Genomic DNA, 27,484 nt, shown 5'->3' with positions numbered 1-27,484 from the left:
TGACCAATAAGTGTAAATACGCAGTAACGCAAGCTAGATGAGACATATAGAAGCTTGCTATATAGGAAAATATAACGTGGCAAGGACGGCCATGATAGGAAAATGGACGTTGGCTTGTGTAAAGACTCAATCCAGCTACCTCAGAAACAGACCAGGGATGCAGAGTCAGGAGACATTGGAGAAATAGCTTTGTGTGCAAAAAAAAAGAAGAGGAGTCTATGTTGGCCTGGGATCAAGGATGCTATTCTAAGGCATAATTACAAGGCACAAAGGGAGGCAGATGGATACGCCATGTACTTAAGGCATATTTCTCTTAGATTAAAGAAGAAGAAAACATTTGCAAGAGCCAAGTATTGGATACTTAACAGGGAATAAGGTCTATATAAGATGGCCAAGAACACCCAGTATGAGGAAATCAAATAGCAGTAAATAAGAGGTTTAAAAGGACACATTTACGGTCTCCTCACACTAGATTCAGAAGTCAAAAACAAGAGCTGTTCATTAAGCTTTGGATAAACATAGTGATGGACTTACACACCCTCGAAAGTCCCAGAACAGAGAGCAACTACAAGGTCAACTACAGATGGGCAACTTTGTCTTTTGGTTGGACTGATGAGAGATGATGGACTAATTGGGAAAGCGGGGAGTAATCTGATGTGACTCGAGCAGCTGGGTTTCATTTTGCTTATGTGCTGCTAACGAGCTGCAAGTCCAAGGTTCGGTGAGCATGCTAACCAATCAGAGGGTCTATGGGGCAACATGCTATACAATGTTGCATAGGCCAATCTGTGCCCTACAGATAAGGGGCAGCCAATGAAGCACTAACCCCTATGCATGCCATAGGTACATATGTTCCATTAACCAATCCTTCCCTGCAATAGGTTTTTCAGTTTGCCACGTAGGATAACATCATAGATGATGCATATTGGGGTATATTACCCTTGTATAATCATGAAACTCGACTACTGCAATGTACTACTTACGGGCACTTCATCTGCCAACATGTCTAACCTCCAACTACTCCAAAATAAAGCACTCTCATCTACTAGACGTGAATCCGACGGGCTCCCATCAAAGCGGACTTCAAAACCCTATGCATCGTGCATCATTGTATTCACAATGAGGCCCCCCTTTACCTCAACAACTGCAATACCCAAATTGTCCCAGTTCGTGCACTCAGATCCAGTACCAGCATCTCACTGTTCACCCCCGATTTAAGAAGAAAAGAGCAGGCAGTGTCAGTTTCTGCGTCTCGGCACCCACACTCTGGAACACACTACCTGCTCACATCAGAAACAAACAATCTTTCTCCACCTTCAAAAAGCTAGCCAAGACCTTGTTGTTTGATAAATATGATTAACATTTGACCTCTGTTTCATGCCTTTGCTGATATTATGTATTTTGCTTCTGGGTGTTTCAAAAATGTAATAAATAAATAAATAAATAAATACATTGTTGTTCCATTGTTTGGGCCAGGAGGGTTAAGCTATATATTGCAAACTACCAGAAATTTCAGATGGTTTAAATGTTTTTGAGCAGAGCTTAATGAAACTGGATGAGCATTTCACCATAAAGGAAAACAGATTTCTGGCCAGGTACCAGTTTACCAGTTTGCCATCAGGGATCAGAAATCTAATGAATCCACAGAGAAGTGTTTAGCCATAAAGTGTGACTTTGACCACTGCAGGGAAGAACACTTCAGAGAGCAAATGATGATTAGATGCAGCAATCACAAAGTGAGAGAGCTGTTATTACGAGAAGGTGGCAATGGTGTGGGCATTTCACTGGACAGGAAAACTGAGATCCCGAAGATGGTGGAACATACGGAAAAATATATTAAGGAACTAGATGCTGAGATGGTAAAAGCCAGCCGGTGGAGTGAACCAAGTTGAGCGTGTAAAAGTGGAGTAGGAACATGGTCAAGGACCAAAGGAAGAGGCAAAGACAAGTGTAAAGAAAAGAACAGTAGCGAAGCAAAAAGCTGATGGAAAAACGTATGCCAGAAGATGTTTTTGCAGTGGTAGTGTGGACCATTTAGCTAGTGACAGACAATGCTTTTCTCAACATATAGTTTGTAGGGAATGTGGAAAGAAAGGAAATATGGCTCGGTGCTGTAGACACTGGACAACATTTGGTAGTATCAAATATGTACACGAGGATCATGGATTTTGGTCCGAGACTAATGAAGGTAAAGAAGATGAGTTGTGTGTGGTGAACGCAGTGGATGCAAGACCTAAAAGAATGAAACCCCATGCAGACATAGATGTAAACAATATTCTGGTAGAGCTGTTTATAAACAATGGGGCAGATTATACACTGGTGAATGGAAAAACATGGAGGGAAAAGTTCAAGTGTTGTGATTTGCAAAAGCCTACAGTGATGGATCATGATTATGGTGGAGTGCCAATCGAGATTGTGGGAGAATTCTGGGCACAGTTTGCTTACAAGTGTCGCAGTGCCACAGGCATGGTAAGAGTCACCAGCAAAAGTGGAAATCTATTGTCTTGGGATGCACAAGCTGATTTAGGATTAAGATTAGATCCTGATCACCTGTCACAGGTGGTAATTGTGTAAAAAGGATCGGAGAGAGTGAATGAGGTACGATATGCTGTGATGGATGTGACACAGTGGCATTCCAGTGCATTTGAACAAGTTGCTGGGTGTTTGAAAGGATTTGTGCATTTTATTAAATTGTAAACCTGGAGCATTACCAGCTAGGGATAAGCCTAGATCCATACCGTTAGCATTACAGGTGGATATTGAAGGAGAACTCAAAAGGATGTTGGCACAGGGCATCATAGAGAAGGTGGAGGCTGCTGAGTGGATAAGCCCAATTGTAGCTGTGCATAAACCTAATGGGAGTGTAATATTATGTATAGATCTAAGTGCACTCAATAAGTGTGTGGTGCCAGACTGGTTTCCTTTGCCGAAAATCAGTGATATGATGCCAGAAATTACATGAGCTTGTGTGTTTTCTACAATAGATTTAAAGGCGGCATATCATCAGGTTAGGTTGCATCCCTCAACTAGGGAATTGACGTCCTTTATAACGCCTTTTGGATTATATCGATGTAGGCAAATACCATTTAGGTTGATATCAGCGTCTAGTGTATTTCAAAGAGTGATGAGTAAGATATTCAATGGTGTTGATGGTTGTTGTTGTTACCAAGATGATAGTCTGGTATGGGGAAAAGATGTTGAGGAGCATGATGCCAGATTAAGGGAGGTGTTGAGAAGGATATGCAAAACTGGGCTCACAATTTCTTGGGAAAAATGCAAATTCAGGCTGGATAATGTCCAATATTTGTCCAATATTTGGCCACTGTGGATGCAATAAAACAGATGAAACCGCCAAAGGATGAGGCCGAATTGTCCTCTTATTTGGGTGGAATTTTATGGTATGTTTGTAAAGAATTTGGCAGAGAGAACCAGGTCCATGAGATTACTGGTGAAAAAAGCAGTGCGGTTCAGGTGGAAGGAGGAGTGTCTGAGAGAGTTTGAGGACATAAGGGTGAGTCTGTCATGTACCCCTATTTTGAAGGGGTTTAAGGCTGACTGGGAGGTACATTTATACACTGATGCTAATGAAAGTGGTTAGGGATGTGTGTTAATGCAACAAAGAGGAAGTGAGGTTTAGACTGTGACATTTGTCTCACGCGTTCTCAAGGAAGCGGAACAACAGTATTCCATGGTGGAAAGGGAGGCTTTAGCATTTGTTTGGGAAGTAGAGCGGTTTAAAGAGATTGCATGAGAAAGGACTTTTTTATTGTGACGGACCACAAGCCTCTCATGAGAATCTTTAACAGGAAGGATTCCGATGGTGTATCAAGAAGAATTGTTAGGTGGGTTACTGTCATGCAAGGATTGGACTTTGAGGTGCGACATATCAAGGGTGAGTTGAACATGATTGCTGATGCTTTGTCCTGCAATGCCATTCAAGACAATAAAGAGGAAAAGATTGATTTGGAAGGGGAGGTATTTGTGATTGGCAAGGTGGCACTGAAGAGAATTGGCGGATGTGATGTGGAGAAGAGAAGGTTTCTCAAACCATTGTAAAGTAAGTACAAAAGGGATGGCTGGTAGAGGAGATAAATAACGCGTTTAATGGATACAAAAGAGTGAAGGTTGAACTGAGCGTGGATAAAGGTGTGTTGATAAGGGGAGATCATCTAGTGGTACATGAAAAGTTGAGACAAGATGTACGATCCGAATGCTCACAAGGCCTAGTATGACCACCTCTTATCCTGTTTCCTTATTGAACGTTATTGCCTTTGTCCCATGTTTCCTCCCTGTTGCCCTTTGGGCGCTTTGAAACACACTTACTTGCTGTATAACTGCCCTACAGATGCACAATAAAATAAAATAAATATAATTCAAAAGGCAATGCCATGGTGGAAAGGTTTGATAGAATGTTAATGGATGCCATAAGGATTTCAATTGCAACTGGAGGTGGTTGGGTGCGTGTGGTGATGGGGAGAGTGGTACAATACAGTTTGGCACCACATCTGGTTACCGGGGTGTCTACTTTTTAAATTCTGAGGAGGAAGCCACCAAGCTCAAAATGTCACCCTGGATGGATGAATAAGTACAAGAGTGGGCGAGCCATCGTTTCTGGAGATGTGGCGAGGAAAGGAATAATGGATGGTCAGGGAGAGGTATGATATCACGAGCAGTGTCAGAGAGAGGGTCATGCCTAGAGGTACCATGGTGAACATGAAACTTGGAAGGAGAGTAGATAAGGGTTTCATGAAATATTTGAAACCGTTGGAAGTGGAGGAGGATTTGGGACACACTATGAGACTGAATAATGGTGAGAGATGGTGTAAGGATAGAGTGGGGGGGGGTGACGTGGAGTTGGCAGGGAAGGAGGAGTGTATGTTTGTGTGAGTAAGGGAAGGAGGTGTGTTATATGTGATGTACTTCATGATGACAACAATCACTTGTAATAATGCTAATGGTTATCTTGTAAACACTTCATTGTATGCACATAGTTGTGGAACGCTTTGTAGTCTAGTTCTAGAGCCCTAGGCCTGCAGGAGTGGAAAATAATGTTTGCATATGGAAAGGAGGTCAGTTGAAAGGGACTGAAGGAGGCTTGGAGCAGCTTCAACGTTAGCTCTAAAGAATAATTCAATTGAATAGCTTTTGAGGTGACTTACCCTGTGGACCCTTCACAATACCGGTCAGATGGCACCGCGAGCTGGGCGCTCGTTCTGACATCTGTGCTCAGCCTGCTGATGCAGGTTATAATCCCATCAGGGTGTACTCAGCCTTTTATAATTCCAAGGTCCATAAATGAAGTATCATAATAATGGCAACAGTTATTTCAGCTCTTAGATACCTGCGGGTTAGTAGCGCTATATAAGACTAGATGATATTATGATATAAACCTAGAATTTATAATGCATCTGCTGTTCCTGCAATGCATCCATCGAGGCCTTGCAAAGTCAAATTAGAAGTCGAAACATGGGAATGTTTAGTTGTAAAGTGCAGAAGAGAAGAAATACTGGCCAAATGGATTTCCACCATATTCCATGCACACAATGAAACCCCTATTTGGTAGCAGCCAGTCGCCACCATGATAGGAAGACACTACACAGAAGCATAACACACTTTGCCACCACTAAGATGCCAGGAGCTGTAAACCATCAAAAGGCAGAGGGATGGAGACCGAAAGCATTGGCTGAACTGGAGAGAAACCTGTGTGATAAGCAACGTTCTTGTATTAATCCCAGAGGTTTACACGAACACAGAATAATACAGTCTTTTATCAGATAATTTCAGGAATTAAATGAAGATGAGTGACATGAGTTCTTCAGTTCAACAACTCGTGAAGAGGAATACTCTGGGCCTTACTGTGTATCAGCCCCCTCTTCAATATGCTGCACAGCATGGCAGGAAAAAGGCCCTGGCGGTGGCACTCTCAGCTTAAAGTTGTACCCATGCTTGTCCCCATTTTTATAAAACACCCCCTTTCCTTGTTTCCAACATTCACTTTTAAAACACACCTTATTCCCGAAATCAAGGAGTCCGTAAACAATTATAAGACCCTAATGCACGAACATGTCTTACCTGCACAAGCATCCAGACATCTCTATGTATTGTCCTACTTATCTTCAGATAACAGGAGTGTTTTCCACAAGCATCTTCTGAATACAATGTGCACGGGTGTATGCATCACACTGTTTCAGGCGTATGTGATGCAAGCATTTACTGTGCAGAGTACAGACAATGTCGGGCTTTGGAATGTTAATGGCCCTTTCCCAGTGAGCTGTGACTTGTCAGGGAAAAGGGCCATTAACACTTGTGTGTCTGCCCCAGCCAAATAATAAAGGACATCAAAGAAACAGACTTGGGGAATGGCAGGGGGGGGCCTCTGAAGCTCAGCTATGACTTTTACCGTCACTTATTTAAAGCCCTGGTTAATGCCAACCTGCAGCATGCAGCAAAAAACCATGCCTTTTGTTAGGTTTTCAAGGAGTCAGACGTGTCACCTCTGGGAGCAAGGCACAGCAAGTCATCCTTATGACCATGTCCTGCCATCTTCCCCCATCCTCCACTCCCTTCCCTCCCCACTCCACTTATCTTCTTCCTTTGGTGGCGGGGGCCATTGTTGTCGCTGATCTGCATTCCCAGCCACCATAGAAATGGAAGAGGGGCTCTGCATGGAGCGCCGCCTTCTATTTTCATGGCGGCCACCATAGTGCGTCCCAGAACTTTAAACAAAAACATTGTCATCAGTAGCTCAGAATAAAAACCCAGGGTGCTAATAGAAATAACACCCGAGCCTACCGTTAAGGCCTTTCCACTCCTCCCCTTTCCCGCTATCCCACTGCCATGAGGCCTCCATGCACTCATGAACACCACAGCCTTTCCACTCCTCCCCTTTCCCGCTATCGCGCTAGCATAAGTCCCCCCACCCCCTGCACTCATGAACACGACAACCTTTCCACTCACCCCTTTCCCAATATCCCACTAGCATGAGTTCCCTGACACCCTGCCCTCATGAACATGACAGCCTTTCCACTCACCCCTTTCCCGATATCCCGCTAGAGTCCACCCACCCCATGCCCTCATCAACACGACAGTCTTTCCACTCCTCCCCTTTCCCGCTATCCTGCTAGCATTAGTCCCCCATCCCCTGCACTCATAACCGCGACAGCCTTTCCATTCCCCCTGTTCCCACTATCCCACTAGCATGAGTCCCCCCACCCCCTGCACTCATGACCACGACAGCCTTTCCACTCCTCCCCTTTCCCGCCATCCCACTAGCATGAGTGCCCCCACCCCCTGCACTCATGAACACGACAGCCTTTCCACTCCCCCTTCCCACTATCCCACTAGCATGAGTTCCCCAACCCCCTGCACTCATGACCTCAACAGCCTTTCCACTCTGCCGCTTTCCCTCTATCCCGCTAGCATGAGTCCCCCCACCCCATGCACTCATCAACACGACAGTCTTTCCACTTCTCCCCTTTCCCACTATCCCACTAGCTTGAGTCCCCACACTCCCTGCACTCATGAACACGACAGCCTTTCCACTCCCCTATTTCCCGCTATCCCGCTAGCATGAGTCACCCACCCCATGCACTCATCAACACAAGTCTTTCCACTCCTCCCCTTTCCTGCTATCCTGCTAGCATGAGTCCCCCATCCCCTGCACTCATGACCACAACAGCCTTTCCACTCCCCCTGTTCCCACTATCCCACTAGCATGAGTCCCCCCACCCCCTGCACTCATGACCACGACAGCCTTTCCACTCCTCCCCTTTCCAGCCATCCCACTAGCCTGAGTGCTCCCACCCCCTGCACTCATGAACACGACAGCCTTTCCACTCCCCCCTTCCCACTATCCCACTAGCATGAGTTCCCTGCACTCATGACCTCGACAGCCTTTCCACTCCGCCGCTTTCCCTCTATCCCGCTAGCATGAGTCCCCTCACCCCATGCACTCATCAACACGACAGTCTTTCCACTTCTCCCCTTTCCCACTATCCCACTAGCTTGAGTCCCCACACTCCCTGCACTCATGAACACGACAGCCTTTCCACTCCCCTATTTCCCGCTATCCCGTTAGCATGAGTCACCCACCCCATGCACTCATCAACACAACAGTCTTTCCACTCCTCCCCTTTCCCGCTATCCTGCTAGCATGAGTCCCCCATCCCCTGCACTCATGACTGCGACAGCCTTTCCACTCCCCTGTTCCCACTATCCCACTAGCATGAGTCCCCCCACCCCCTGCACTCATGACCACGACAGCCTTTCCACTCCTCCCCTTTCCCGCCATCCCACTAGCATGAGTGCCCCCACCCCCTGCACTCATGAACACGACAGCCTTTCCACTCCCCCCTTCCCACTATCCCACTAGCATGAGTTCCCCAACCCCCTGCACTCATGACCTCGACAGCCTTTCCGCTCCGCCGCTTTCCCGCTATCCCGCTAGCAAGAGTCACCCACCCCATGCACTCATCAACACAACAGTCTTTCCACTCCTCCCCTTTCCCGCTATCCTGCTAGCATGAGTCCCCCATCCCCTGCACTCATGACCACGACAGCCTTTCCACTCCCCCTGTTCCCACTATCCCACTAGCATGAGTCCCCCCACGGCCTGCACTCATGAACAGGGCAGCCTTTCCACTCCTCCCCTTTCCCGCTATCCCACTAGCATGAGTCCCCCCACGGCCTGCACTCATGAACAGGACAGCCTTTCCACTCCTCCCCTTTCCCGCTATCCTGCTAGCATGAGCCCCCCATCCCCTGCACTCATGACCACGACAGCCTTTCCACTCCCCCTGTTCCCACTATCCCACTAGCATGAGTCCCCCCACGGCCTGCACTCATGAACAGGACAGCCTTTCCACTCCTCCCCTTTCCCATTATCCCACTAGCATGAGTTCCCTGACACCCTGCACTCATGAACATGACAGCCTTTCCACTCCCCCCTTTCCCGCTATCCCGCTAGCATGAGTCCCCCCACCCCCTGCACTCATGAGCACGACAGCCTTTCCACTCCCCTCTTTCCCGCTATCCCACTGGCATGAGTCACCCACCCCATGCACTCATCAACACAACAGTCTTTCCACTTCTCCCCTTTCCCGCTATCCCACTAGCATGAGTCCCGCCACCCTCTGCACTCATGACCACGACAGCCATTCCACTCCTCCCCTTTCCCGCTATCCCATTAGCATGAGTCCCCCCACCCCCTGCCTCTTCTTCCTAGAGACACGCACAGCATGGCCATCATTTTAGAAGACAAATGACCTTTACCTTACCCTATTATATATTCTTCTCTATTCATACTACGAATTTTGAAGCTCTGCCAAAAGATTGTTATGTTATTTTATGTTTCAGATATTTTTACTACATTTCTAGCTCATGACTTTTCGATTTGAAGTCATTTGGCCCCATTACAAGTGTTGCGGTCCGGAAATAAGGGTGCCGGTAGCACCGTACCATCACCCTTTTTTCTTGACCGCCACACTACAAGTCTGCCTGTCCGGGCCACCACGCCCGGCCTGCTGGACGCAATGATGCCGGTAGGCAGACTTGTCATGGAAGCACCGGCACCGTTAGCAACGGAGCTGGTGCTTCCGTCTCCCCACTCCCATGGAGTCCTACGTGACTTCACAGGAATGGGCAACAACATTTTCCAGCGGCTGACTTCCTGATCCCGCTGGGACTTGTCCGCGATGTCAAGCACCGGAGAAGTGTTACGAGTCTGGCGGAAACCCGCCTGTAGCCCTGGTAGGTTATCGCCGGACTCCTCGTAATGAGGCCCAATATGTACAATTATTGCCTATATTTTGTATTGTTCTATGGGTTCCTTTTTCATTCATTTCCTTCCACATGCCTTCCTCGCTGCCACGTAATACTGCTCCCAGAATGCCACTTTTTTCATTTGCTGCCATCTTCTCTCCATAACACCGCCTGCCTTTGATTTTTTTCTTTAAATCATGGGGGAAGCCACCTTGAAACACCCGTCCTCGCCACTACAAGTTTCCAAACTGTCACATTATGTCCCATCCCCACCCCCAAGATGTTGCCGCTGCTGATGTTCATATTTGGATTTGCTCTCATGATGCGCTGCGCGGCTCCCGCAGAACCCTCGCGACGCTCTGCATGTCCTTACCTATTGTCGCCCTCAGTCTTTGGGATGTGCTCTGGCTCCCCGGGTGGCTCGCTGGCAACTGAGTAGTCTCCTATGTGGCCTTCCCCGCTCAGCTAGGAACGTTCTTTGTTTTTTTACAGTGTATGATTTTAAGGGCCTGATTCATGGAATTTTTTGCATGGTGCAAAGTGACTTTTCACTGGTGCAAAGTGACTGGTGCAAAGTGACTTTGCACCAGTGAAAAGCCACTTTACTATGTGCAAAAAATTCCATGAATAAGGCCCAACGTGTTTTTTTGACGTGTACCTTTGAATGACGCGTTTGTTTAGGTTTACTTCTGCGTGAGTGATAATCTAGGCTTCGATATGTGATTCTATATATTATCTGTACAATACATTTTTCAAGTGAAATGAAAAACAGAAGAATGTCTCTAGTGGACTTACAGTGTATTTAGGGGCGTTAGAAAACATGGCTGCCACTCCCAATGGAAGACGGGCGGAGGGTTTCCATAGGCTGTGCACTGAAGGCGCTTCTCTTTACCCTGCAGGACCGGCTCGATCTTGTTCACATCAATTGCCTTCTCGTAGATCACAGGTTTGGCTACAAGAGGAGTGTGAAGAGAGAAAGAGGACTGTCAACTCAGCCAAATAACCACATTACCCCACGCATTCTTGCTACCCAATTTTGTGTTTCAAATTCCTTTACAACACACAAGGTCAGATGAAGACTCACAAAAGGTTGCATAAAGGTCGCACTCTGAAACACCTGTGTACGAGCATGATACAAATAAAATATCATATCATATCATACAAGAAATTTTAAAAAAGGCACCATGCCACAGGCTGTGAGCAAAGGTAACAAACCTGGTTAAGACAACACATGCAGAATGCCAATGTAAGGTCACATACACACAAGCTAAGGAATTATGGAATGCAAAGCTATCCAGAGGAATTCTCAGTAGTTAAGAGAAATCGCAGAAGCCTTTACCATACCAATGCAGTTAGGTTTCATTGAGTTGGCTGACTAACCCTGTGGCCCTGGGATTGCCATGCCCAGAGATGCCAAACTCCACACCTCTGTTGAGGACCACTCCGGCTGAAAGATATCTCGCTTTGCCTGTGTTCCATACCAGATGGGACGTGGTGTCGAGACGCACACTCAACAGCTACGTTTTCTGATATGGCGAAGACGGACAGGCACATGAAAAATATCAAATAGAATTCTACCCAGAAGGACACCCAGTGAAGAAAGAGGCACTGGCTTCAGCTTCAACACCCACAGCAGTTTGTATTTTATAAATGTGACATGTGTTGAAATCTTCTCTTCCATGTACGCAGAATCCACAATATGTTGTCAGCCATTGCAAGTTAAAGACATCAGTAATCACATTTAATGCAGAGACATCATTCACATCACTGCGGGCAAATTGTCTTTGAAAGAGGGTGGTGGGGCATAATGAGAGCATAAAAACCTATGTACAATGTCACAAACATATTTGAGTACCACTATTAAAAATGATCCTAATTAGTAAAGCCTGTTACCAAGCACCGTGAAGCTGGTCTTTTATATTAAAAACCAAATATGATTATATTATAACATATTATGTTATATCATACTAGTGTACAGGCCTGTGTATACAGGCCAACGTGCAGGTCTTCATTGACACAGTAGGATCACTATATATCCTAAGCCTAAACCTCCCTCTAGTGGTGACAACAGGCGAAGCTATGAGAATTGGACCACTGTTATTCCTAAGGCAACAGCTCCCTCTAGCAGAGTATTCTGTGGGTTCGGGCAGCCTCTACTGCGCATGGCGGCATCGGACAAACATACATCCAGCCTTGAATATTATTAGACATTATTTAACAGGCTGTTTTGACATGTACAACCATTCATTCAGGGACTCTCTTAGTTTTCTTTCTGATTACATCAACAAGAACAGGAAAAATGATGCGAGCAAAAGAAGATATGAATTAAGCAAAGAAATGATGTTTTTGATCACATAGCATTCATGTTGCCTGCAGAGGAGAGCTATTTGAAATAGTAAAGGAATGCACATCTTCTGCATCTATCGCCTCTCACTCTTACGAGATAAACTGGTGTTTAATTTATGATACATTTATGCTAGATCATTTGATGAGGAATTTGACTTTTCCAAACATGACACTACCAGGTTATTTTCATATTATATAATAGGTACTATGTTCAGACAAAATTTTACAAAATAACAAAACAGTAATATTATAGCCCTGTGGTCCTGAGGAGTATGTCCCTATAATGTTGAAACTCTTGCGTCAGTCTCTGGATGCTGGAGTCTCTGATCGCAATGTTCCTTCGCTGTCTCCCCTGGGTTCTTCTTTTGTTTTCTTCAGAAACAAAGGAGGCAAACTCTTTTCGCTGCACATGGATTCAATCTTAAATGTGTGTGTACTGTATACAAGTATGCCGCAAATGTAAGATGTAAAAGGAGGGTCTTCCTAACAACATTAAATAACCAACGTGCAGATCTACAGTGTTACAGACAGCCACACCTCAGAACATCCACAATGATAAATGATCTGGGAATCTCCACTAAGCAAATAGATTCCAGATCATTAGAAAGTGACGTTTCAGCTGAAAAAGCAATCTTGCCATCAATGGTGAACCACAGAACTGTGAACGATCACCAATGCCTGTGCACAGCTGCCCCATTGCTAAATTAATTATGTGCAGGTTAAGGAAAATCACCTTTGTTAGAGGTGGACACTGACAGTGCCGCTCTCACATTGGTCAATGAATGACTCTGATCCATTGATATCAGGGTGAGCCGGACACGGCTTTGATGAAGACTAAGATGAGATTGCCGTGGCAACCAGCGACTACCAATGTCATGGCAATTTCCCAGAACAGATTCCTAATGAATCCTTAGCCACATTTATTTATTTTATTTTATTTTATTTATTTGCATTTTTAAAGAGCAGCAGCTGCCCTGGGGCATCGTGGCGCTGTTACAAGAAGGTTTACTTGGCATGTTGAATCGGTTACAGGAATGGCTGTGGTTCCAGGGTTACATCGGAACCATAGCCATGATACAGTAGTAATTTACAGACAATATTGCATGCGATACAATTGGAAACTGGGTTTCACTTAAATAGAGAGGTTTTCAAGGCTTTTCTGAAGGCTGTGTGGGATGTTTCCGTTCTTAGCTTGGGCGGAAGGGAGTTCCAAGCTTTTGGCGCTAGGACTTCGAAGCTCGAGCCGCCAGCTTTGACTCTGGTGAAGTTAGGGATTGTAAGTTGGTTGGCATATAGGTCCCTTTTGGGTCCGAGTGATTGGACTGGTTGTATCCGTTCATTGAGGTAGCTAGGGGCGGTTTGGGCTCTGCATCTATGTGTGATTGTGAGAGTCTTGAATTGAATGCGCTCTTTAACTGGGAGCCAATGGGCATTTTGTCTTGCTAGGGAGATGTGTCCTCTCTTTGGTATATTGAGGGCTGCTCTCAGGGCATTGTTGTGTGCAATCTGGAGTCTGTTAATGTTTTTGGCCGAGGTACCTAGCAGGAGGACGTTGCAGTAGTCTAGTTTCGCGCCTATAGTCGATCTGGCGATGTTGAGGCGGTTTGTGGTGGACAGGTGGGGCTTTACTGCATTGATTATCTTGGTTGTAAGGGCTGCTGAGGAGGAGATGTAGCTGACATGCCTGTCCATGGACAGGGTGGAGTCTAGGTATACCCCCAGAGTTTTTACAGCTGGGGATACGGAGACTACTGAGTTCTCGATGAGGAAAGTACTGTATTTCTTGTCTAGCTTGTTGAGGGTTTCTTTAGGGCCTACTAGTAGGATCTCTGTCTTGTCTCCGTTGAGACAGAGGCCATTGGCTGCCATCCATGCCTGGATAATGGCATAAGTATTTTGTAGGGTTTTCAGGTCTTGCTCATAGTCACCAGTTAGTGGGAGAAGGATTTGAGTGTCGTCGGCATAGTTGGTGAACGTTATGCCGAATTCTTCTAAGTCGTTGAATAGTGGGAGTGTGAATAGGTTGTAAAGAGTCGAGGAGGTGCAAGACCCTTGTGGAACTCCAAAGCTGATTGACGAGGGGGTGGCTGACGCTTGGTCTGAGTAAACTCTCATAGCTCTGCCTTCCAGGAAGGATGAGATCCAAGCTGTGGCATTGGATGAGAAGTGGGCCGTGTTGGTGAGATGTGTACTTAGTGTTTTGTGGTCGACTAACTCGAACGCGGCTGACAGGTCAAGGAGTAGGAGGATGGCGCATTTGCCTTTATCCATGTTTTTTAGGAGTTGGTTCTTAAGGTCGAGTAGTGCTGACTCTGTGCCATGGCGTGGGCGGAAACCAGACTGTCTCTTACCTAGGATGTTGTGAGATTCAAGGTAAACTTGTATCTGTAGGTATGCGGCCTTATCGAGGATTTTCAGCAGGAATGGCACTGTTGTGATGGGTCTGTAGTTGTTGGGTGAGTCCGGGTCTAGCATAGGTTTTTTTAGTAGTGGGCGAACCCAAGCTTCTTTGAGGGAAGAGGGTACTGTGGCGAAAGAGGCATTAATGAAGGTAGCAATGAAGTGGGCTAGGGGTTCAGAGCAGTCTTTGATTATGTTTGCTGGGCAGATGTCCCCTTTGCAGAGTGAAGGTTTGATTTGTTTCATGATGCGTAGGACCTCAAAGGTAGATACATTTCTGAAAGTGAAAGGTGGTGGAAGATTGTTGTTGTGTTTGTTTTGGGGGGAGTGCTTGGGGCTGGGGGCAGTCTGTGTTTTGTGTGGAGACTTTGGTAGATTGTCAAGGTTGGCTTTGATTTTCTTTTGGAGTAAGTCAATTTTGTCTAGCATAGCTTTTTGGATGTCATTACACCAGTTCTCATCTTTGATTGTTTGGTGTTTGGAGGCTGGCGGTGTGACTAGTTCATTGAAAATCGCGAATAATTCTTTTGAATGTGATTGGGCATTGTCGATTCTAGTGTTGTATGCGTCAGCTTTGGCTTTGGCTATGGAATTTTTGTATTGCTTGGTAATAGTTGAGTATGAGTCGCGTAGGGGGGTGGAGGGGTGTGATTGCCATTTTTTGAGTGCTTGTCTTTTGAGTGTTTTTAGGTCACGTAGTTCTTGGTTGAACCATGAGTTAGCGTGGAAGAGTTTTTTTGCTTTTTTTGTTTCTAGTGGGGCAATGGTGTCAATGATCTCTTTAATGGTGGTGTCGTAGAGTGCTACTAGTTCTTTGGGGTCGTTGGAGGTGGGTGATGCTAGTGCTGAGACTTCTAAGAGTGGGCACATCCTTTCTTTGGAGAGTAGCTTTTTAGATCTGGCTAGAGCAGCTGGCATAGGAAGGATTTGACTAATGGCTGTCTTCGTTGGGATGTAAAAATGGATAAGGTGGTGATCGGTCCATGGTTGTGGTGTGTTAGAAATGATGTCTACCCTGCAGTTATGGTCGACTAGCCAGTCTAGTATGCAGCCTTTGGTGTGAGTGGCCGAGTCGACTCTCTGGATGAATTGTAGGTCTAGAAGGGCTTTCGCAAGGGTTTTGCTGTGTTTGTCTTTTGTGTCATTAAAGCCGAGGTTCAGGTCTCCTAAGAGTAAGGCTTTAGTGTTGGGTTTGAGATTGTTCCCTAGTAGGTGTAGGATGACGGCTTGGAAGTTCAGGAGTGGGCCTGGGGGTCGGTAGATAATGTGCATTGTAATGGTGTCATTAGGGGAGAGGGATATTTTTACTGATAGGGCATCGAAGTCGTTCTCGGGTGAGATAGATTTGGTTTGTCTAGCCTTTAGTGTTTCTTTGATTATTAGTGCCACTCCTCCGCCTTTGTGTTTTGGTCTATCTTGCCGGAGGATGATGTATCCAGGGGGGAGGGCCTGGCATATGGCGGGACCAGAGGCTTCATGTAACCAAGTTTCTGTAATGGCTAGGGCGTCTAGCTCGAGGTCAGAGATTAGGTTGTGTATTTCTGTGGCGTGCTCTTGAAGGGATCTGGCGTTGATGAGGGCTAGCTGAATTGGGGGGGGGGTTGTCTGTGCTTGGCTTGGCTTGACATTAGCAGAGTGAGGGATATTGTCCCCTACTACTACAAGGAGGTATTTTTTATTCAGCAGTTACCAGATATTAGCAACCGGGGGAGAGCCCTGGTCACATCATGATGGATGGAGGGAACGTGGGTGTGTACTGGCAGTAGCAGCCTGTATTCTGGGTCATCCTAGGCCTCTCCCTTGAGTCTGCCATGTATTGGGGTAACCCATATTCGACTGCCTGGATCACCTCCCTTCCTTATATTGTACTGTTATAATTATTACTCTGTTTACATGATGATTTGTTAAATTCTCGCTAACAATGTTTTGCTCGATGACCTGTACAGCGCACTGTTGCTCCGGAGTTACATTTGTGCTATTAAAAGACAAGCTACTACTCCAAATGCCAATAATTATAATAAACTAAATACAATACAATGCAACGAATATCTGATATTATATTATGAATACAGTAAAATAAAACAAATATATAAATAATAAATCAATACCATTTAATATGCATATATTAATCTTTATTAGAATGTCCTTATACATTATATCAATATTAAATATATACTTAAGAGAATCATAGCAAATATAGTACATATACCATATAACTATGTAGAAATAGTGATATCTCTCCCCCTTTCTCCCTCTGTGTCTTTGCATTGATATATATATATATAAATATATATATAGCAAGGTTCTGAGGAAATTCTATTATACCCCATTAATATGGTAATAATTTGAGTCACGGTCTCTAACTTGGAGTATTGGACTCTATTGGACTATTTTATTCGATATGTAACATATTGGTGAAATATCAACTCCGTTGGTGACGGTGCGCTATATAAATACCTTTTAACATTAACATTATACAAATGAATGCAATAAATACATATGAACAAATATGATATACTAAATATACAATAAAAATAAGGCATATGTATTATAAATGCACGTGTCATATTTCATGTATATGTATTTGATATTTGCATATACCAAACATAATACATCTCAACAAATATAATATATGTATATTATGAATATTACTAAATAAAATAAATATATATATATTTATATTTATCTTTATTCAATCCTCTTTGTTTATTATATATATGCATTTGATATATGTTATATGGTATCGTACCAAAAGAACAGAGGTATAAATTCCGAGGACGGAAATGCTGAATGGAGAAGGCTGCATTTCGCTGCATATATATGCAGGGGAGGGGTGAGGGTAACCATAAATGTGGGAGTTATGGAAGGGCTGCAGGGGTCTCCCCCAAATATGTATATGGCAAAATGGATCTAAAAAAGAAATAACTTTGACAGTTTCGTCCTGGGGATTTTTTTATTTTTTGAGGTGATCCCATAGATCCCGGTATTTCAAAAATCTATCTACACACCCATATATTAGTAAATATAATAAAATATAATACATTCATATAAACATTATAAATATAATACAAATGACACATACCTGAATATATGTATACAAATAATTTATATACAGTCGAACGGAGGATAGCACAGGGGCAACGTGCTGTGCTTGGAATCAAAATCACGCAGAGCAACAGGGGTTCAAATCCTACACCTGCACTTAGAAACCAAACTCAGGTATGGAATTAGGGCATTATAAAAAAAACAAATAAATGGCTGTAAGGAAAACACTTATTATTACTCCAGTAAGTGCCAATCTTTTGAGCCAAGCTGTCTAACTCTAAGCACTGGAGTCTATGGGGCCTCCTCATCAGCTCAGGGACAATCTTTCTCTGATATTGGAATTTGGATTCTGCTTCTCTGAGCCCATCACGTGAAGAAGCACATCTTGCTGTATCATTAACAGGGCATTCTAGAAGCACATCTTGCTGTATAATTGAGCGGACATTCTAGAAGCACATCGTGCTGTATCATTAAGCGGGCATTCTAGAAGCACATCTTGCTGTATCATTAAGAGGGCATTCTAGAAGCACATCTTGCTGTATAATTGAGCGGGCATTCTAGAAGCACATCGTGCTGTATCATTAAGCAGGCATTCTAGAAGCACATCTTGCTGTATCATTAACCGGGCATTCTAGAAGCACATCGTGCTGCAACATTAAGTGGGCATTCTAGAAGCACATCTTGCTGTATCATTAAGAGGGCATTCTAGAAGCACATCTTGCTGTATAATTGAGCGGGCATTCTAGAAGCACATCATGCTGTGTCATTAATCAGGCATTCTAGAAGCACATCTTGCTGTTTCATTAAGCGGGCATTCTAGAAGCACATCTTGCTGTATCATTGAGAGGGCATTCTAGAAGCACATCTTGCTGTATCATGAAACGGGCATTCTAGAAGAACATCTTGCTGTATCATCAAGCGGGCATTCTAGAAGCACATCTTGCTGTATAATTGAGCGGGCATTCTAGAAGCACATCTTGCTGTATCATTAAGCGGGCATTCTAGAAGCACATCTTGCTGTTTCATTAAGCGGGCATTCTAGAAGCACATCTTGCTGTATCATTAAGCGGGCATTCTAGAAGCACATCTTGCTGTTTCATTGAGCGGGCATTCTAGAAGCACATCGTGCTGTATCATTAAGCGGGCATTCTAGAAGCACATCTTGCTGTTTCATTAAGCGGGCATTCTAGAAGCACATCTTGCTGTATAATTGAGCGGGCATTCTAGAAGCACATCTTGCTGTATCATTAAGCGGGCATTCTAGAAGCACATCGTGCTGTATCATTAAGTGGGCATTCTAGAAGCACATCTTGCTGTTTCATTAAGCGGGCATTCTAGAATCACATCTTGCTGTATAATTGAGCGGGCATTCTAGAAGCACATCTTGCTGTATCATTAAGCAGGCATTCTAGAAGCACATCTTGCTGTATCATTAAGTGGGCATTCTATTTCCTGACTCAAAGACATAGTTCTGTCCCAGCAGGGAGTCTTATCTTTATACCAATGCCTTAACCCCCTAAGTGCCGGGCTATAATTCAAGTCTATGCAGAAAGGACAAGCATACTCGTAAAGGGCGGGCTGTCAAGGATTGCCCGGGAACTGCAAGGCACACCAGTTCCTCATCATGCGGACTGGTCCTGTGTGCGGACAGTGGGCTCAATGTTGCACATCGGGAATACACTGTTTGGTCGGATGCTTCTGCTGAAGAAAGCAAATGTCGCGTGCAGGTCTTTGCATCGAGCGTGCTGCCACTGCCACCGCAACGCAGCACCACCATTGCATGAGCACCAGAGAGTACAAGACAGAACGTCTGATGTGTAATCCAGGCTCCCAGGCTCCACGTGGTACCCAAACGCCCGGTGGGGAGAGCTGTCTGAACAGGGATGCCATGTAAAATGCAGCTGCAGGCCCTAGGTTGCCCATGGCATTCAGCGCCAGGGGTGGACTGGCCTATGGGGAATTCTGGAGATTTCTGGGAATGCTTCTGCATCCTGGGCCTAATTTGTGTGGTAACCCATTTTATTTTTAAATGTTCTCAGCGGAAAAGGGCAGGGCTTCATGAAACTGAGTAATATGGGGCCACTTTGAACATTAATTCCAGGGCCTCTTTTGGTTCCCAGTCTACCCCTGTCCAGCACAAGGTGCTTTGATTGGAAACACGAACAGGGACGCATTCAGTGAGCTATGCAGACCCAAGAGGAGTGCCCTGCAAAAGGGCAATGCAAAACGAGTAGTGCACATATATCCGATTGATGATTTGGGATAATGGCAGAACTCGCACTCAGTCAGACAAACACGAAAGATACACAGCTGTCACAGGAAGAAGAGCTTCGAGGTGGGGTGTAATGATATGCTATTCGGAGGCCACCCCGCCCCGTCAAGGCCCAGGAGATGGAGCTACAGGGCTGCCTTTTATGTGCGGATCTTTGGTGGTAGAGGGTCTTTGGTGTGGGTGGAGGTGTGGATGCAGACGATGCACAACGTGGGCGGTGGATGTACAGCAGGGGGCGCTAGAACCAAAGGTGTGGCAAAAAGGGCAGAGGGAGATGGGGTAGCCAGATTGGGGGAGATGGGGCAGTCCATGAATGGACTTAAAGACTAATATTAGATATCTGTCGAAGGACTGATTGTGCATTGGAGACCATCGTGCCAGGAGGCAGTGGGCAGAGCTGTGCTAGAAGCCAGGGAGATTGTCGATGGTGCTGCTGGCAACGGAGCAAAGAGGAAGGCACGAGCAGCAGTCACAGGACTGAGCACCCGAGTGGAGAGGAGAGTGTGTGGAATGGTAAAAAGGAGGTGGGGGGGCTTCCCACGTTAACCCTTGCAGCAGTGGCACCGGCAGGGCCATGCCATGTTAGAGCTTCACATTGCTGTTAAAGACATCCAACTACTAAGGAAGCAAGAGGGAGCTGTTCAACAGGGCGGCTAGCAAAGGCTTGTCCCCACATCTGTTTTCCAGAATTCTGATGTTAGAGTGCACATTTTTTGAGGATATGGGCCTCAATACGAGTCCGGCGGTAACATTGCCGGTGCTACCGGCGGGTTGGTGCAAGACTTGTGACATTTTACCGGGATATTACAAGTCCCATCGGACTGGCAAGCTAGGTGCCGGTAAATGTTGTTCCCTATTCCTGTGGAGCTCCATAGGACTCCATGGAAATGGGTTCACGGAAGCGACGGGACCGTTGCTAACGGTGCCGGCGCTTCCGTGAAGAGTCTGCCTACTGTTGTTGCAGTGTCCGGCAGGGTCAGACCTGTCGGACGCAGCGGCCCTGGCAGGCAAACTTCTAATTTGCCGGTCTGGATACAAGGGTGCCATTGAGCTTACCGGCACCCTTGTTTCTGGAACGGCACACTCTTAATGAGGCCCTCTGTCTTTTTGGGGGAAATGCATGACAAATCAAGTCATTCCAGTTTAGCAAACTTGGAAATGATTGGTTGCCTTTAATTTACCAAAGATGCAAGCACAGGGCAGAAATAGAACATGCCTACTGAAAGCCGGAGAGACCAGTATGAACGCACAATAGATTGTTTCAAGGTCCATCTCTTCAAGGAGTCTCTCCTCCTCAACACCTAGGCCATCATATCACCCAATGCGCCACCTGACTTGCTAGACACCGTCCACCCCTCCCCACCCCGACACCCTGTACAGCTGTACCCCTCCTCTGTGTCCCTCTGTATCCTACCCCCGTTGTATATCTGTTCTGTTGTTACCTCAGAAAAGCTCTCTGTGATGCATCTATAATGTTGTGTACCTCTGTAAAGTGCTCTGTTATGCATCTGTACTGTTGTGTACCTCTGTAAAGCGCTCTGTTATGCATCTGTACTGTTGTATACCTCTGTAAAGAGCTCTGTTATGCATCTGTACTGTTGTATACCTCTGTAAAGCGCATTGTTATGCATCTGTACTGTTGTATACCTCTGTAAAGCACTCTGTTATGCATCTGTACTGTTGTATACCTCTGTAAAGTGCTCTGTTATGCATCTGTGCTGCTGTATACCTCTGTAAAGCGCTCTGTTATGCATCTGTACTGTTGTATACCTCTGTAAAGCACTCTGTTATGCATCTGTACTGTTGTATACGTCTGTAAATTGTGTACCTCTGTAAAGCGCTCTGTAATGCATCTGTACTGCTGTATACCTCCGTAAAGTGATCCGTTGCCTCTCGAAGCTAGGTCCCGGATCAATAAATACCATAGTAATAATAATAATTGTACAGCTTGTAATTCATCATACACGAATACGTGTGTATCCATACATGGTTGCATAGCTATATGTCCCGAGACAGCTTTGCTGAAAGAAGTGGCGATTGCTATGCAGTGACAGATTTCCACTATGCAGTGACAGATTTCCCATTCGTGTAAGCCAAGACTTACATGGCGCCTCCAATGTCAAGATGGCGGGAAACATGCCGGCTGCAGAAGTCCTGTCAGCGGGACTCCAAGTACCTCGCGCCCCCAGTGTCAAGATGGCGGTGAACATGCCGGCTGCAGAAGTCCTGTCAGCAGGACTCCGAGTACCTCGCGCCTCCAGTGTCAAGATGGCGGTGAACATGCCTGCTGCAGAAGTCCTGTCAGCGGGACTCCGAGTACCTTTCAACACTCGCTTGTTACTGGTCCATTGAGTCCAGATGCAGTTAGTTAGCACCTGACTGCTGCGGAAGCTTGATTTCTTTTGAACGATGAATACATTGAAATTGGAGTAATAGGCCTCGCAGAGCACCAGTGCCCAGCGTCCATATTACATAAACACGCACGGGCAGAGCAGACTGGCAGATGACGGGGACCCGCCTGCGGAGTTCCCCGGGAGAGAAGCCTGAAAAATGATGCTGCCCTGCTCTGGCTACCGCAAGGATGACTGGGGAGCTCTGCTTTTTTGCTAAATTAAACTCACCAAAGATTATTTTATATTAAGTGCCAAGAACGAGTATGCTCGTCCTTTTTGCATACATTTGCATAATAGCCTGGCACTTAAGGGGTTAAGTAGTAACACCCTGAAAGGTGGCACTGTGCTGGAGACCAAGCTAAAGGCTGAGTAAAGCTACTGGACGAACATCTAGCGAAGCTGAGTAAGAACATCTGCCAAGGACTGGATCAGAACCCGAACCCTCTGATCAGAAGACTCACTGCCACCACTGCAAGCCCCTTCGACCGCTACCCGCGGCCCATCACTGCAAAGACCGTGTGAAACCAGCTCTACTGTGACAAGACCACACAGACCAAGAAGAAAACAAACCCACGACTACATACCCAACCTGAGAAGATGGAGTAATGAGGCTCAAGCCTCGGTATCCAAAAATCTCCGCTGATGGATAAAAATCTATCAGCAAGAAGAAGAACAAGCGTGCTGGGCACCGCCCGGGAGAGCCAGCCTGCAAAGGTGTTCTAGCTATCATCATCCCTGCACATTTCCCGAAGCCATAATATGTGCTTTCTTTTAGTTCACAAGTTCAGAGAGGGCGTGCAGGCTGCTTCTAATTTTTTTTTTACAAATACATCTTCTGATAGTCCTTTCTCTGTTTCCATAGGTGGTCTTGGGGGGAGCATAATAGTCCTTCGGTCTGCTAAGTGTGGGTTGTACTTCAAGGTAAGGCGATGGGTTGGTGGAATCTGTTTGTGGGGGCGTGGGGGCGCAGTGGGGATGAAATCTCGAGGGGTGGGGACAGAGAGCAATGGGGGCCTGGGATCAGACCCAGTGAGAATGCTGGGCAGAGGAACCTGGGGGGTCTGAGCCATCCTTAGGCTGACATTGGGGATCCCCGGTGCTAATATAAATTATTTTAAATTCATGTATGTATATTTTGTAAGAGACTGATATTTATTTGAGGCAATTATTTTGCTATATATATATATATCTATATATATATTCACCGAAAAACTTTAGTTAAGGTGATCAGATTGAATGCAACAAAACCCTTGAAATTCAGCGGCTGTAGGAAGTGGTGATCTTAACTAAGCATCCCACCTGTTGTAAAGCTCATGAGACAACATGTGGCCTGGTGGGGGGCAGGAGGGCACACATAGGTGCCCAGACTTTGAGGGATGTAGTCCTAAGCCGTATGGTGGGGCATTTCTGCAGCAAGACAACCAGGTCTCTTCTCACAAAGGTGAATGGCTAGTCCCCCCTTGTATCCTCTGTGAGATTTAGGGTTCCAAGGAAAGTAACCTAATCAGGATACAGCTTTTACGACTGAACTAAATCCGGGGTGATGCAGGTTGCCAATACGGTGATCTCTGGAGTCGAATTTTAAAAAAAGTGCAAGGCAGTGACGTTTTACTTTACTTTAAATTATTTCTTAGGTGCAGCCAAAGTGGCCCAGAGGCATTACAGGCGCCGACAACTAACAGTGACAAACAGTCAGGTTGCAGGGGTCTGTAAGATCTCCTCATTAGCATAGGTATGTCTTCAGTTTATTCTTAAATAGCTCGATTGTCTGACAATTTCTTAGGCCTAAGGATAGGGAGTTCCATATAGCTGGAGCAGCCGACCAGAAGACACCCCTTCTAACCAATTTGGTATTTGCAAGTTTTAGTCATGTCAAGGTTGGAACGAAGGGTGCGCACATCTGTTTATATTTCTGTCTGTTGGTGATATTGGCAGGAAAAGAACCATTAAGGGACTTGTACGTAATAGTCAGCACCCTAAACTCTATCCTTTCAGCAATGGGAAGCCAGTGAAGCTTTCTTCTTATATCCGACACATGCGCACATTTTCGTAAACCCAGCATGGCTCTAATTCTGCACCACTTGGAGTTTGACAAGTTCTGTTTTTCCCACTCCTATGAGAAGGGAACTGCAATAGTCGATTTTAGAAGAGATGATAGCTTGCGCAATCGTCTGCAGCCCCTTTGGGACAGAAATAGACGGATATGCGAAAGGAGCCTGACGTAATAAGTCGCAGTTGACACCAGGCCATTAACATGGTCGGACATATTCAATACTGGCCAAATGTCACCCCTAGAATTTTGATTTTGTTCACCGAGATCCCCAATTCCACTTCGCTATATGTATGTCACCCGGATTTAAATCCCAAAGTTTGGCTGGCTCATGGAAGACCTCTGCAGTCACTTCATTCATGTCACCTGCATCTTCTCCCACCTACTTGAGTTAAACTGCACAGTAAATTTGGCGACCTTTGTGGGGAGCAGAGGCATCGCTAGGCTGAACCTGCACGGGTGCGATAGCCCTGGATCGTTTGGTTGCAGCCCCGGATAGACTCTCTGGCACTACAACCAAAAGGCTAGCTGGCCCCGAGTCCCGCCAGTCCGGATGTTAGCGTAGCCCCGGATCTTTTCCTGACATAGCAACACCCCTGGTGGGGAGGTAGGTGAGTGATGAAGCGTGAGCACCCGCGCATTTCAGACTCGGCATGGCCAGGGCCAGTTTTGGGTCCATGTAAGTCATCAGTATATCAGTCCATTTTGCAAATGACTGACATCAACAGCTGGTCAGAGATGTGATGGGATTGGGGTGGGAGGCTATTATTATACGCTCTTTGGTGAGTAATGGCATTATATCACTGACTGATTACAGGGGACAATGGACTATAAGCATGTTTGCTTGGGGAGATGGCAGGTCTTCAACTACTCTCTGAAGATTGATTTTTACTGGAAGGCGTGAGGTAAAGAAGGAAGGGAATTCCAAAGTCTTATGGTCAGAAGGTAAAGGTGAGACCGCTGCTGCGCGCCTACTGGTTTCTGGGGACGTTCTACGTCCTGGGGACTTTCCACTTCCTGGAGACTTTCCACTTCCTGGGCACTATCTGCTTCCTGGAGACTTTCCATTTTCTAGGGACTATCTGCTTCGTGGGGACTTTCTGCTTCCTGGGGACTTTCCACTTCCTGGGGACTTTCAACTTCCTGGAGACTTTCGACATCCTGGTGACTTTCTGCTTCCTGGGGACTTTCTGCTTCCTGGAGACTTCCTGCAGCAGGTAATTGGAAACCCTTAGAATAGGAGAGTTAGAGTAATGCTGAATTGCCTGCTCAGAAAAGACAGGACCGTGCCATGGAGCACTGCACAGTCCTATTGCCACAGGCCTGCTGGGCCCCATTCACAAAGGATCGGGCAACTTAAAAAAAGAGCGGATGGTGCGGCTTTTTGAGTTGCTGGGCTCTTGGAAACGATTGCCACCCTTGCGTGCGTGTTCTTGGGCCATGTCCTGCAGCAAATGATGCGTTATTCATTTATTTTTGTTTCAAGTGCCAACCACAGACAAGGCCGTTTCGAAGCGCTGCCAAAGCAAAGGAGATGGAACATGGTTTATGGATCGCATGGCCACCACCCACACGGACTTTGGTATTGCAATATTGTAATTGGTTATTTATAACGCGGTTAATACCCAGAGGTTTCTGAGTGCGGACCCGGGAGGGAACCTGTGTTGCGCCGCATCAGCCTGTTTCCAAGGCAAACGTGTTGCCCCTGAGCTCTCCTCACAGCCTAGCTCAGGGGCAGCATACCCTTATGGGTCTTAAAGTGCCTGCTATTCTTAATTGTGAAGGAAAAGGAAAAATGGATCTCTGCCCCCAACCAAGAGGTAGAAATAAAAGTGGGACAGACATCTAAAGTGAGAAGAAATGCTAGAAGGATCAGAAAGGACCCCTCTCTGCATTATGCATTCACCTGCACCTGTCGTGAAAGGTGCATAGGGACTCATGGATGTTGCATACATGCAAACGTTCCTCCTGTGCATGGATACGGGTGCGCTTTTGAATGCCTTTGAAAAGGCTGCGCCACTTCCCCTGCGCGTGGCCTGAAGCCTGTGGGGACGCATGTATGGGATTTTTAAAGTGCGAACGCAGATGGGAAGCAAAGGAGCTCTGGACACAGGGGACGCACCCACGGGGCTACACGTAACGGGGCGGGGGCTGCACGTGCAGGGGCGTCAAGGCGCTTTGATCTCAAACCTTCACAAAGCATTGCAGGGACATATAAACGACGCGATTGCTGGTCTCAATAGGCAGAGGGACGGGAGGGGACAGGCCGTTCTGAACCTCAGTCTCCGATGGCTCCGAGAAATGTTGCTTCCGATCCAACTGACATTCCTCGTGGAAGCTGTTAGTAATTTAGAAGAGCAAAAAAAAAAAGAAAGGCCAAATAGTGTCCCGTAATGTCGTGGGGATGCAGAATTGTTTAAAACCCAACATTTTCAAAAATGCCACAAATGAAGGGAAAACAAACAAGAGCCAGGATGGAAACATTCCAGCGACAGGCCCCGGCTCGGGGGACCCGGCTGTGTCTCCGAAGGCCCGTTTTGGGGTTTCATCCTTTTATAGCTCACAGCTATTTGAAGTGATGTTTAAGAATGCTCGCCAGGGTGAAAAATAACAGCTGACGCAATGTCGCTGCTATCAAGCCTAAGCCTGTGCGGCTGGCCTCTCAGGACCAGGGTCAGTGGGAGGTCTGGGAAGCAGCAAAAACTCGAGATGTTCCGAACAGAAGACAGCGGAGAACTGGACGCCATCTTTGGCCGCATGAGAGACCAGTCCAATAACCTGACTGACGCTGTCAAGGAATTCTCGCAGGCTACCTGGGATACTGTACTCTACTAGGGTGACCAGACGTCCTGGTTTTCCCTGGACGGTTCCGGGAAATCACCCTCTGTCCCGGGCTCCCAGGAGTTTTTAAATTAAATTAACCCCTTCCCGGGATTGGGTGGGTGGGTGTCTACGGTCCCGGTTTTGGCCGAAATCGGGCCCAGTGCGACTCTTCCTGCATGTGAATGCAAGCATTCACGCCCCCATTTCCTTCCCCTTCCCCTCCCTGGCCGGCCAGAGGAGTGGGCCTAGGAGAACACCCCGCAACAGGCCAGCAACATGGAAGTAGGACTACAGTTTATCAGAGTCATGTTTGTGTTTACTGTAGTCCTACTTCTATGTCCATTGCCTGTCCCGTTTTTGTTTTTGTTTTTTCTGGTCACTCTTTACTCTCACCAT

The 27,484-nt window shown here is 46.1% G+C and overlaps 1 protein-coding gene across 3 annotated transcripts in view; it reads right to left on the bottom strand.

The window, feature by feature from the left end:
• Nucleotides 1–27,484, bottom strand: part of LOC138480803 (vascular endothelial growth factor receptor kdr-like) — a 1,018,894-nt gene that overhangs the window by 590,706 nt on the left and 400,704 nt on the right. For all 3 annotated transcript variants that reach the window (XM_069612549.1, XM_069612547.1, XM_069612548.1), the window contains exon 10: nucleotides 10,555–10,711. In XM_069612549.1, the coding sequence (XP_069468650.1) occupies nucleotides 10,555–10,711 (157 nt within the window). The remainder of the gene's footprint in view (nucleotides 1–10,554; nucleotides 10,712–27,484) is intronic.

Source organism: Ambystoma mexicanum, chromosome 5p (genome assembly GCF_040938575.1).
Source record: "Ambystoma mexicanum isolate Mex_15411 chromosome 5p, UKY_AmexF1_1, whole genome shotgun sequence".
NCBI lineage: Eukaryota > Metazoa > Chordata > Amphibia > Caudata > Ambystomatidae > Ambystoma > Ambystoma mexicanum.
This window is presented reverse-complemented; position numbering and strand designations above follow the sequence as displayed.